At 41.8% G+C, this 12,503-nt stretch overlaps 1 protein-coding gene across 6 annotated transcripts in view; it reads left to right on the top strand.

Moving 5' to 3' along the window:
• IFIH1 (interferon induced with helicase C domain 1) overlaps positions 1-7,677 on the top strand; it is a 39,758-nt gene extending 32,081 nt beyond the window's left edge. For 4 of the 6 annotated variants that reach the window (XM_081346720.1, XM_081346722.1, XM_081346723.1 and 1 more), the window contains 5 exons: positions 2,241-2,390; positions 3,231-3,392; positions 4,217-4,407; positions 6,240-6,333; positions 6,521-7,677. In XM_081346720.1, coding sequence (XP_081202846.1) covers positions 2,241-2,390; positions 3,231-3,392; positions 4,217-4,407; positions 6,240-6,333; positions 6,521-6,709 — 786 coding nt within the window. In that variant the 3' untranslated portion in view covers positions 6,710-7,677. The other 2 variants (XR_014028791.1, XM_081346721.1) reach the window with 2 other exon arrangements.
• Positions 7,678-12,503: the final 4,826 nt, after the last annotated feature.

Here is a 12,503-nt window from a genome sequence, read left to right as displayed (position 1 = left end):
CCTCTTGCTTGAGTGGAGCTGCGCACATGCTCGCCGGCCCACCACTCGCGTGGTCATGTTCCCCTCTCCCCACCCCCAGCCGGGCCAAACTGCCTACTCCCAATGCTCCAAAAGCAGACTGGTGAGAGCAGAGGCTGAGCAGGATGAGCATGCCCTACTTAGCTTCCATGATTCACCTGTGCAGGACACCCTATCCGCTTTTGGAGCATCAGGCAGCCTTGGTGAGTCTAAAGGAGCATGAGACCGCGCCCGCAAAAGGCTTCTCTTCTCCATGCCAAAAGCTTTTTGCAAATGAACGAAAGACTTCAGGGGAGCCATCTCATGCTGCTTCAGGCCTTCCATGTCTTTGTAAAAGCTGTTGGTGTGGAGAGGCCTGAAGGAGTGTGAAACCACGCCCCAAAGGCTTCTCTTCACTGTTGCGTGAGTGGAGCTGCATGCGCCAGTCCACTGCTCACACAGCCCTGTTCCCCTCTCCCCCCCCAAGCCGGGTTGCCAAGCTGCAAAGGTTGGAGACCATTGGGGTAGGGTTAAGATTCTTCTAAGACAGGGGTAGGCAACCTTGGCTCTTTTATGACTCGTGGACTTCAACTCCCAGAATTCCTGAGCCAGCCACGAGTCATAAAAGAGCCAAGATTGCCTAACCCTGTTCTAAGAACTTCTAATCTCGGTTCCTATATTTTTCTCTTTTTCCTATTACATTTAATCAGTGTTTGAATAATTGTCAGTAATTATAATTATAATATACCTAAATATGTATGTATTCTATGAGAAATTATTTCAAGATTAGCATCAAGTTCATTTCATTTTGGTATTCTAAAAACAGTAAAGTGTATTAATTTTTTTTATACCAAAAACAGGTACACTAAAAATCTTTTTAAAAATCCGAGAGCCAATTTGGCAGAGTGGTTAAGATGCTGGCCTAGAAAACAGGAGAGGGCGCCTTAGGCATGAAAATCATCTGAGTGACTTTGGGCCAACCACTCTCTCTCAGCCCAACCCCACCTCACAGGGTTGTCGTTATGGGGAAAAAGGAGGAGATGGAAGGAGTGTTATTTATTTTATTTATTTATTAAATTTGTGTGCCCACCCATCTCGTCTAGATCATGTATGCTCACCGTGTTGGGTTACTTATAACTAATAAAGGTGGGATGAAAATCTAATAAATAAATAATAAAATACAAATCACTCTGACATGAAAAAAACATACGGCTTTCCAATCCTTATTACTGTCCGTGGAATGTACTGCTTTTGCACCAAAAAGAGAACAAAAGAGAGGGTGGGAGAGAGAAGCGGCAAAACCACGTGCCCAATCATTCCCCCCGCCCCAAAATGGGGGTCTGACAATAAGGATCTATGACATCTTTATTTCAGGACGTAAGGAAGAAATCCCAGGAGATAGAATGAGACAAAATGAGTTCTAACCAACAAGAAAAAAGTCTGTCCTACAGCTCCAGAGAAAACCTCGTAGAACCGTGTTCTCAGTATTTCTTCTGAAATCCCCTATGGAACCCCTATGGCTGTGTGAGGGCAAGAGTGTGCACTGAACATGTATGTAAAAGACCTGTGGCACACCTGAACCATGCCAAACTTAGCACAGCCAATAGCTATAATATGGGATGAAATGAAATATGGGTGGCCTGCCAGAATCTTCGTGTCCCCCCTCACTTTTCCTATCCAATTTCAGAAGTAGGGTGTTATTCACTAATAATCATTGTATCAAATGCTGTGTGTGAATATTGCATGTGTTTCTGATACTTTGACACTTCCTTGCTGAAATGCTTAAGAACTGACTACCAGAAACTTAAGAAGTGTTATAGCTGTAACAGCCCATTCACGTAGACTGGGGCAGTCAGATAGAATTTATATTTGTCAGAGCTACAACTTACTGTATTTGGGTAATCTGGATACGTTGGAAATGGCACATCCGAATGAACTGAATTTGCTGTGTGGAGCCCTTGGTGCTCTCTGAGCATGGTTGTTTTCTTGCAGACGTTTCATTACCCAACTAGGTAACATCATCAGTGCTAGGAATTTCTTCTTCCTGCTTATGTAGAAACCTGTGGGCAGCTTTACATGCAAGGTGTTTTTTTTAAAATGCTTTTGTTATTGCTTTAATTCAAAACATAGTTCGTAACATTTGAGATCTGAGAACAAACGCTTCATGACTTAACTCTGGTTGTAAGAGAAGTTCATCGTGCTGTCATTTTATATATGAATTTAACAACTATATGTTTCTACAGAATGAACAAAAAGATGTCATTCAAAAGTTCCGTTCTGGTAAAATCAACCTACTAATTGCTACTACTGTAGCAGAGGAAGGCCTGGATATCTCACAATGCAACATTGTTATACGCTATGGTCTTGTTACCAATGAAATAGCGATGATGCAGGTAATGTTCCAGCCATGTCATTATTGCTTTTTCACCTATGAGTTTATCAGATAATCAGATTACCATCTTCTGCTTTAACCACAACACCAAAAGGGCTCTCAACAGCAGCTTAAAAAGCATTTAAAACTGCATTCTGTCAATAAGGCAACTTGCTTGTCTCAAGCTCCCAGATATAATATATTTAGGTTTATGCTCTGTAACCCATGAAGGTATGTGTACATGAATATTTTTTGTGAGACAAATAACTTGAGGGAGAGACATTAGTATGGCACAGAAGAAACAAGCAGCTCTCTCCCTCCATTTATCTGAAATCTCCTTCCACCCCATATTTCAACTACTATTTAAATAAATTTTAAAGTAGATTTTACATTTTATTAGCAAGAGTGAAAAAACCTCCCTTTTTACAACCCTGTAATGCCTTAATTTGGGGGTAGAGTTAAGATATCTGGATGGAGATGAGCATTTATTGGCCGGATGCCCTTCCTGACACCTACGTGGAGTTCGCAGCAGATATTTTCTCTTTGCACCCTAAGAAAGAAACATTTGCTGCTACCTAGGATTGAACTCAGTGGGAGGTGAAAGTCTTCACCACTAGGTCACCTCAAATTTTATTAGCAACAGTAACTAAATCTTAATTAATTAAGATTCTATGTGCCAACTACTGAAAGACATTTTCAGTTATCTTGATGGTTACTAGTTTCTGAAAGTATACAACAAGTAAATATTGGAATTAAGATTCATAGCCAGCAGAGCTCTAACTCTTTCAGAGAAAGAGGAGAACACCACCAGCTCCTACATGTGAGTTCCTTGTAATTTATTGTAGTTTCTTCCTTCTTCCAGGCTCGTGGAAGAGCTCGAGCTGAGGAAAGCATTTATGTGCTTGTGGCTTCAGTTGGATCAGGAGCTGCTGAACGTGAAAATGTTAATATGTTTCGTGAGAAAATGATGCACCGAGCAATCAAGCGGGTCCAAAAGATGCCACATGAAAAATACTTGCATAAGGTAAGGCCCACACTATTGCTGTGACCACTTTGGTTCTGAAAATACTCTCTCCCTCTCCCTCCCTCTCTCCATCTCTCTCTCCATCTCTCTCTCTCTCTCTCTCTCTCTCTCTCTCTCTCTCTCTCTCTCTCTCTCACACACACACACACACACACACACACACACACACTTTTAAAACCCCTCCCCTTTTTTCAAATATGCATGTGAGCTGCTTATTTATTCAGAAGTAATTTTTCCTTTGCTCTTCTACACCTCAAAAGCAATGTGATCATGCTGGCAGCAGGAAAGAGTCAGGCAAAGGAGAGATTGCCTACAGAAGTCACTTGATTCCTCCTACCCCATCACAGAGTGGAGATATTGGAGAGAAAGACATTTCAAGACATTACTGTAAACTGCGTGGCGCACAGTGGGATGGTTACATTGCTTTTCATGTGTACATGGCAGCAAGTAGGCGCTTGAGCAGTCCAAAGGATAAGGAAGTGGTTAGGAGGCAAAAATAAATAAATAAAAAGCCAAAAATGTAAAACTAAGTAGTCTTGTCTTTTCCTGGCTGGAAAGCACCCTTACAGTCACATGATTTCCCATTTAGTGATTGCTTCACTTAGCGGCACAGTTAGGGTCATTAAGTGAGAATTATCTATATCAATAATGTATGTAAATAAAGACATTCAGGATTTAGGCAGTTTACTCTAAGGCATGAAAAAGCAAAGCGTTTTTTTTTTAAAAAAAATCCAAATTTAAAATAATCCAACATGAATTTTCCAGGATGAAAACTGAAATTGTAGTTTGGAGTTATTTCCTGGTTCTGTTCATTCCCTTGCTAGATCAAAGAGCTTCAGCTGCAAAGCTGCATGGAGATGAAAATGAAGGCAAAGAAAGAACAGTTTAAACAATACAAGGAGAACCCTTCTCTGATAATGTTCCACTGCAAAAACTGCAAACATCCGAAATGCTCAGGAGATGACATTCAAGTTATTTTAAATATGCATCATGTCAATGTTAAAAAGGAATTTGCGTAAGTCCACCTCTGTGTGTGTGTGTGTGTGTGTGTGTGTGTGTGTGTACCCGTCTGTATTATCATTAGGGTGTCTGTTCTGATTCAACACGGAACATGTTGGAAGGGACCTTGGAGATCTTCTAGTCCAGGGGTCCCTAACCCCCAGGCCATGGAACGGTACCAGTCCACTGCTTGTTGGGAATTGGGTCCTGCAAGTGGCGGGTGATCTTGCAAAGCTACATATGCGCATGGGCAGGAGCTAGGATGTGTGCATGAAACCATCCACCCCCTCCCCCACTGCCGCCACTTCTGCAGTCTGTGGGGCCAGAAAGGTTGGGGACCGCTGCTCTAGTCCAACCCCCTGCTCCAGCCAGAGGCCCTATACCAGGGGTAGGCAATCTTGGCTCTTTTATGACTCGTGGACTTCAACTCCCAGAATTCTTGAGCCAGCACGGCTGGCTCAGGAATTCTGGGAGTTGAAGTCCACGAGTCATAAAAGAGCCAAGGTTGCCTAAAGGTAAAGGTAAAGGTTCCCCCGCACGCACATGCGTGCTAGTCGGTCCGACTCTAGGGGGCGGTGCTCATCTCCGTTTCAAAGCCGAAGAGCCAGCGCTTGTCCGAGGACGTCTCCGTGGTCATGTGGCCGGCATGACTAGATGCCAAAGGCACACGGAACGCTGTTACCTTCCCACCGGAGTGGTCCCTATTTTTCTACTTGCATTTTTACGTGCTTTCGAACTGCTAGGTTGGCAGAAGCTGGGACGAGTAACAGGCGCTCACTCTGCTATGCGGCACTTGGGATTCGACCCGCCAAACTGCCGACCTTCCGATCGACAAGTTCAGCGTCCTAACCCACTGAGCCACCACGTCCCTAAGGTTGCCTACCCGTGCCCTATACCATTTCAGATAAATGGCTGTCCAGTCTCTTCTCAAAAGTCTCCAGTGATGGAGCACCCACAACTTTTGAAGGAAAGCTGTTCCATTGGTTCCATTGACTGAATCAGTGCAGTGGTGGCACTAATTGCTAATCCACTGACTGCATTGCTTAGAATTCCTTTTTTTGAGCTAAACTCTCATTCATGCCAATAAAAATGGAAGTCGTAATCTTGTTATGAAGTTGTAATCCCTCTAGTTTGATTTGGCTTAATGGTGCAATGTACCCATATACTAAAAGGGCACCCTTTTTCTGGCAGCCTGGAACAACGTTCTTGTAATGCTGTTCAGGAGTCCATCCAATAAAGAAGTAGAAGGGAGCCAGCAGGGAAAAGCAAGAGTGGTGTCTACAGGCAAATCTCGAAGCAGAGTTAAAATACCAATAGTTTTAACTGAAAATAAGCAAATCTCAGTTGCTGCCGTAACTGTTCATGTGACCATTGATCGACTGTAAATTTGCGAAACAAGCGTATGAATTCTCTTTGATCTAATAGTCATACTACCTATTTTGAGTAGGCAGAAATACCAACCACAGAAATCAAAGTAGGTTGGTAGCAGTGGATATTCCAAACACAAGTAGATACAGGCTTGTGATGTAATCCAGTGCTTTGACTTAGGAAATGTAGTCAGTATTGAACATCACTGCCCGTCACCCAGTTCATTTTTTTTCATAGCTCCCTTTTATACCTACATCTGACTAGTGAACTTCTAGAACTCACCACAAAGCTGAATACCACTAGCCCAAAGCGTGAGGATTTCTGGCCTGCAGACTTGGTGACTCATCCAGCAGATAAGGTTGAATCCACAGGAAGTGTCAACGATGCATATCTGATAAGATGAACTTCTTCCTGCCTACGTGAAAAACTAGTCACAACTTCTTTCTTTTCAAAAGTAAGTTGTTCCATTTTTCACTTCAGGAACCTTTATATCGTAAGGGAAAATAAGACACTGCAAGCAAAAGAAGCAGATTATCAAACAAATGGGGACATTATCTGTAGAAATTGTGGCCAGGTGAGTGTCGGAATTAATTAATTTGGATGTCTTTGGGTTAGTCCTGGGTTGGATTCTCCAATTACTGTGAGCCATATCTCCCAAAGACCCTCACTTTGGGTTATGATGATGGCTGGGAATCGGAGTTCAGGAACATCAGATTCTTGTATTGGTATATTCCTAATATGTTTTCTCACTTTTTTTTCAGAAATGGGGAACTATGATGGTATACAAAGGTCTAGATCTTCCTTGCTTAAAAATAAAAAATTTTGTGGTACATTTCAAAGATAAGAAATGCACCTCAAAGAAAATATACAAAAAATGGGGAGAACTAGCCATTAACTTTCCAGCTTTCAGTTATGCAGATCATTATATTTCTAGTGAAGAAGAAGATTAAGAAGGCTGAGAGACTCTAAAGACAGATGGGAACTTTTTCCGCCTTCAGATTTCGAAAGACTAGTTTAAAGACATATTATTCTTACGCCTGAATGACTGCAGATATTGTGCAAAAACTTTCCATTTTTTTCATATCGTTCAGGCTTCTGTATTTCTGAATAGAGACAGTTCAGATCTTAGTCAGTGTGTGAAAAGAAAAAAAAAGTTGTTTCTGGGGCTACATCTCTAACCAGGATGTAAAACGATTCAGTGTGAGAATTTACCTTTTACTTTAGTGGGATGCAGAGGACACAAAAGCCATGCCCATGTAGAATTATTTTATTAAATTGCATAAAAGATCAGAAAAAAGTTTTATTTTTGTAAGTCAAGCACTACCTGTAACTTTAGGAAAGTTCTTATGCAAAAGAGTCTTATATTCTGGACTATAAACCAGGGGGCCTCAACCCCTGGTCCATGGACCAGTACCGGGCCGCGGCATGCTAGCAACCAGTCCGCAAAAGCAAGCAAAGCCACATCTGCGGGATGCAGGCAACACACAAAACCATGCCCCTTCTGGTCCGCAGAAAAACCTCTCCGTAGAACCAGTCCCTGGTGCCCAAAAGGTTGGGGACCTCTGCTATAGACTATGTTACAAAATATGTTTGTATTTTACCTAGATGTTTCATTCTTTTAATTACTTGGCAGTTTAAAGTTTAATTTCTATGCTAACTGAAAAGGAAAAAAAAATCATTAAGCGAGTCTTTAGTTCTCTTTGGATTGATGGTAGTTTGTTTTTCCTCCATCCCATTTTCTTGCTTTCCCTAGATGACTATTTTACGTGACTAATATGACTGCACTAAAAGTCTAATGCAATCAGTAAAATTGTTCTCAGTGCTTACAAAGAAGCGAACTGAAAATACAAGTATTTCACATGTGGATTCTGATACAAATTTATGATGCTTCCACTTTGCCATTTTTATAAAGAATTCAAAAAAAACATTGCTGCCTCTGGGTTTTCTTTGCTGTTTATTCTCTGATGTCGCGTTTATGTATTGATTTGTTTTTGTAGTGCTAACCCATTCCCCAGGCAAATACCGATGATGATGATGATGATGATGATGATGATGATGATGATGATGATGATGATGATGATTATTATTATTATTATTATTATTATTATTATTATTATTATTATTATTATTATTATTATTAATTTTATTTATATACTGCCCATCTCCCGAAGGACTCAGGGCGGTGAACAGGGCAAATGTATAAAATACAAAAATACAAAAGTTAAAAGGAATTAAACATAATGCCCAAGGTAAAAAACAATAAATACAAATATTAAGAACAATAAAAAAACCCAAACCACCCCCCATCAGGCCAAGCCGGCTTGTTCAAACAAATGCATTTTCAGATCGCGTCAGAAGGAGCGGAGGTCGGGTGCCATCCGGAGCTCAACCGGCAACCGATTCCATAGCTCCGGGGCGCCCACAGAGAAGGACCTCCCCCTGGGGGCCACCAGTTGACATTCTCTGATCGGTGGCAACCTGAGGAGGCCCTCTCTGTGGGAACGCACAGGGCGGAGGGAAGTTGATGCCGGCCGCAGGTGCTCCCTAAGGTACTCCGGACCCATGCCATGTAGGGCCTTAAACACCATTACCAGTACCTTGAATCTCACTCGGAAGACAACTGGGAGCCAATGCAGCTCACGGAGTAGAGGTGTAACATGGGAGTATCGGGAGACTCCCAACACGACTCTCGTGGCTGCATTCTGTACCAGTTGGAGCCTCCGAGTGGTCCTCAAGGGCAGCCCCATGTAGAGAGCGTTGCAGTAGTCCAAACGAGAGGTCACGAGCGCATGAGTGACCGTACACAGGGCATCCCGGTCTAGATAGGGCCACACCTGGTGCACCAGGCGAACCTGGGCGAAGGCCCCCCTAGTCACGGCCACCATGTGATCTTCCAAAGTAAGCCGTGAATCTAGGAGGACTCCATGATGAACAGGGTTGTGGAAAGTTTTGGATCCAAAGGCCAACAAGCTTTGGCTTCAGGCCATATGGGGAAGGTGGTGGAAATATTGCCTTTCTGGCAGCTGCAGGGGGCTGTTATGTCATCCTGGGAAAAGAGGCAGCTGTTGCTCTAAGATTGCAGCTGCTTCTACCATATTTCCTTCACTTTGGGCTATGAAGCACTTTTTTCAGATCTGAAGCACTACACAGTCCAGCTGATGAAGCTTGTGTCACTCACAAGTTTCTTTTTGCTGCTTCTTTTTTAAAGACCAGCTAACTATAGCCCTTGGCCTAGGACTATAGTCTAGTCCAGGAGCCGCGGTGGTGTAGTGGTTAGAATGCAGTATTGCAAGCTAATTCAGCTCACTGCCAGGAGTTCGATCCTGACCAGCTCAAGGTTGACTTAGCCTTCCATCCTTCTGAGGTCGGTAAAAGGACGACTCAGATTGTTGAGGGCAATATGCTGACTCTGTAAGCCGCTTAGAGGGGGCTGTAAAGCATTAGGAAGCAGTATATAAGTCTAAGTGCTGTTGCTATTGCTTTCAGTTCACTTAACTGAGCTATATCTTTTCCAGAATTATTTCTTGATTACTCTGTTTCGGTTCTCTATAATCAGGATAGTGGGATACTGTATGCTTCACAATTCCTTCTTTGAACCAAAGGAACTTTAGTAAGGAACTGTTTATTGATTTTTTAATGCTGTTTTGCGGTTACTAAAATATATATATTCCATTTGTATAACACACAAGCAATAGCAGGCATTTGTATGTGCCAAATCTTCCACTATGAAAGGAACTCCGTTCTCTACCCTCTGTAATTACAGAGCCTTTATCATTATCTTATTGATTCTGGACAGCTTGTTATCATCTGTATGCTTAGAGTCATCTTCTAGGAAGACAACAATATTTTATTTGGTTTCTATGCCATTCTAATCATAACTCAAGCCTATAGTCCAACAATTAATTGCATAATTAAAGCAATATATAACAATATCAAAAGGAGGACTAACCCACAGATAAAAGATATTCACCCACCATGAAGGAACAAAAAATACAGCTATTCTGACCTTAAAAAGCTGGATGACTTGCCGGCTTGTCTGATATCAGGGGAAATGCTATTCCAGAAAAGATGTAGTGGGGGAACATGACTAAGGAGGATTGGTTTGAGATCCCTGCAGATGACATTTCCTACGGGTTAGGATCCAGAGAAACCCTTTCCTCAGATCTTATTGGAAAGATGGTTAAGAGTAGGTAGTCCCATGGATCCCTAGGTCTCAGAAGAGGCAAGGTTTTAAAAGTGACAAGCAGCAACCCAGAAGCATACTGGTAATAAGTACAACTGTTAGCAAAGGAATTGTATACTATAGGGAAACCAAGTGATGCCCATAACATATTTAAGCCACTGTTCTAGACCAACTGAGGCTTCCAAGTGTTTTTCAAAGTCAGCCCGATGGACTGTTTCCTGCAATAGTCCAAAAAAATAGTGAAACAGTTTGTTTTTTAAAATAAGAAATAGCTGACTCACTGTTCCCTTTGAAAAGTATTTATACTTCTTAGAATTGAAACTAAGTCTAGTTTTTCCATTGTCTGGTTCTGCTGTTTGCTTCCATGATATATTGTTTTTATTATATTTGGTGTACTATGAGCTTTCCAGAGCATTTTGGAGTTGGGTGGCATCAAATCAATCAGTAAAACTGAAGCCTGGAAGAAAGGGCCATTTGATAATTGTTCAGAATTTGCAACCCTAAAGCCATCCAAACACTGGCCACTGGTTCTTCTTTCTGGGGAGAAGAGAGCTCTAATGACCATAACACACACATCACTTGATTTCTGCCAATGGTCATTTTTACAGTTAACATCTACTTATATAAAGATAAAGAGATACGTCACACCAGGTTATATATATTACACCAGACTTAAGTATTACACGTTCTCATGAATTTCTAGAAATTTGGGACAATTTGGTTTACAAGTTAACCTTTCCCTCTTTCTACTATTGTGTCTGTGCGTAAAATAGAGCAAGAGCAAATCTCACCAGCTGAGAAACCACCTTGGCAATAGAGGGAGATAGAACAAAGGGGCAGTTTCTCGTTTCTTTACTTAGTATGGTGATGAAGGAAAGCCCTCTATTTTAAGACCTCTCTAGAAGCAGATACTTGATAAAACTGTTCTTCAACAGCAGGAGATAAGAAAATCAGCATATAGATAACTTTATGTGGAGCAAGACTCCAATTTAGGAGTTTAAGCATAATACCCAAGTCTTAGACATTCAAATGTTCAAGAAGGGTTGATGTTTAGAGTTAGAAGAACAGTTCTAATTCCTATCCCGTTACTACCCCAAAGAGAATGACTGCTACATTACCCCCGTCTCTAATTCAGGAGTGTCAAACTGCCAGCCCGCAGGCCAAATGCGTCATGCCGAAACCACGCCCACCCCATTGCCAGCAATGGAAAAAAGTCACGCTACGTCACGTGATGTTGCGAGTTTGACACCCCTGCTCTAATTCATCTCTCACAAACGGTGAACATTTTCTTTGCCCCAACTTTTTTAGCGGGCTAAAACCACCACAGCTGGAAAGCTGGTTCTCATTCTTGGCCACCCATCGGCAGAAGAGTCTGTGGGTAAGATTACTAGCCTAACATCTTGTGTTTCAGCAGAAATGGATTTGCTGCTTCTAAAGACCATTTCAGCCTGTGGACCTTCCCCATCCCACCTTGGAGAATCCTAGCACCAGATTAGTCCTGATAATCAATTGTATGCAGCAGTCTTTAATAAAGCTTTGCATGACCCATCCCTTTGTCAGACTTGAATGCAGTAATTACATTTTTGGAGATAGCTAACTCTTCCTACCTGTTGCAACCCCACTCTCCCTCTTTGTGGCAATAATTGGGGTGGGGGTGGGGGGACAACCTATCCCAATAAGACATTTTTCTAAGTTTTTTTTTCTTAAACTAATTGTTATGAGGGCAGAACACTATCCACCTGGTACATTGTGATCATACCTAAAAAGGCTGCTTCCTCACCTGACTGCCCTCTAAAGTACACCTGTGAAAAGGAGGAAGAAAATTGTAATAGGTGAGAGGAATGGATACCCTACCCACCTTGTGTGCCATGACATTCAAAAACCTTTTCCTTCTTGTCCAATTCAGGAGGGGAAACAACTAAGACCATGTGTGGGATAGATTTTCAGTCAGGGAACAGCTTGTTCATTCTCAAGGGAGTGTTTTCTTCTTTCAATATATAGTTGCTTCCTCTTAGAAATTTAAAGTACTGCTCAGGAATACTATATATAATACTATATATGTGCTGCCCACAGCCATCAAAATGCCTAAGGATACCTTCTTTGGAATTTAACAGAGTCCCTATCCTATCTGGATTTTGGGGGTTTTTAAAGTGATTTTTGAATAAATTAAAAGGTAAAGGAAGATAGGTCAGAGGGCCTTTTGGAAGCAAGGCCCAAACATACATAATACTACCAACTGTAGGAGATGACCAGGTGGAGCCCGAAGGTGGGGTCAAATGCATCATCAGTTTGGAATCCTGGCAAAATAACAAGAGATTTAAGTCCAGCCCACCATGATTTCCACTGACGTATCTAGCGCCAATTTGATTTGATAGTAGATCAGATTCTTGTGAACAGGTAACATGGAGTAAGCTTTTAGTGTTTTGAACTCAGTTCCTGTACTTGCTCCTGACAATAACAGCCTAGAATTCAGAAGACTTTTTGACAATGCTTACCACACATGCTTACTCATACATGTCTGAGACATTTTTCTAACAGCCTAGAATTCAGAAGACTTTTTG

Source organism: Vipera berus (genome assembly GCF_964194415.1).
Source record: "Vipera berus genome assembly, chromosome: 1".
NCBI classification, from domain to species: Eukaryota; Metazoa; Chordata; class Lepidosauria; order Squamata; family Viperidae; genus Vipera; species Vipera berus.
This window is presented reverse-complemented; position numbering and strand designations above follow the sequence as displayed.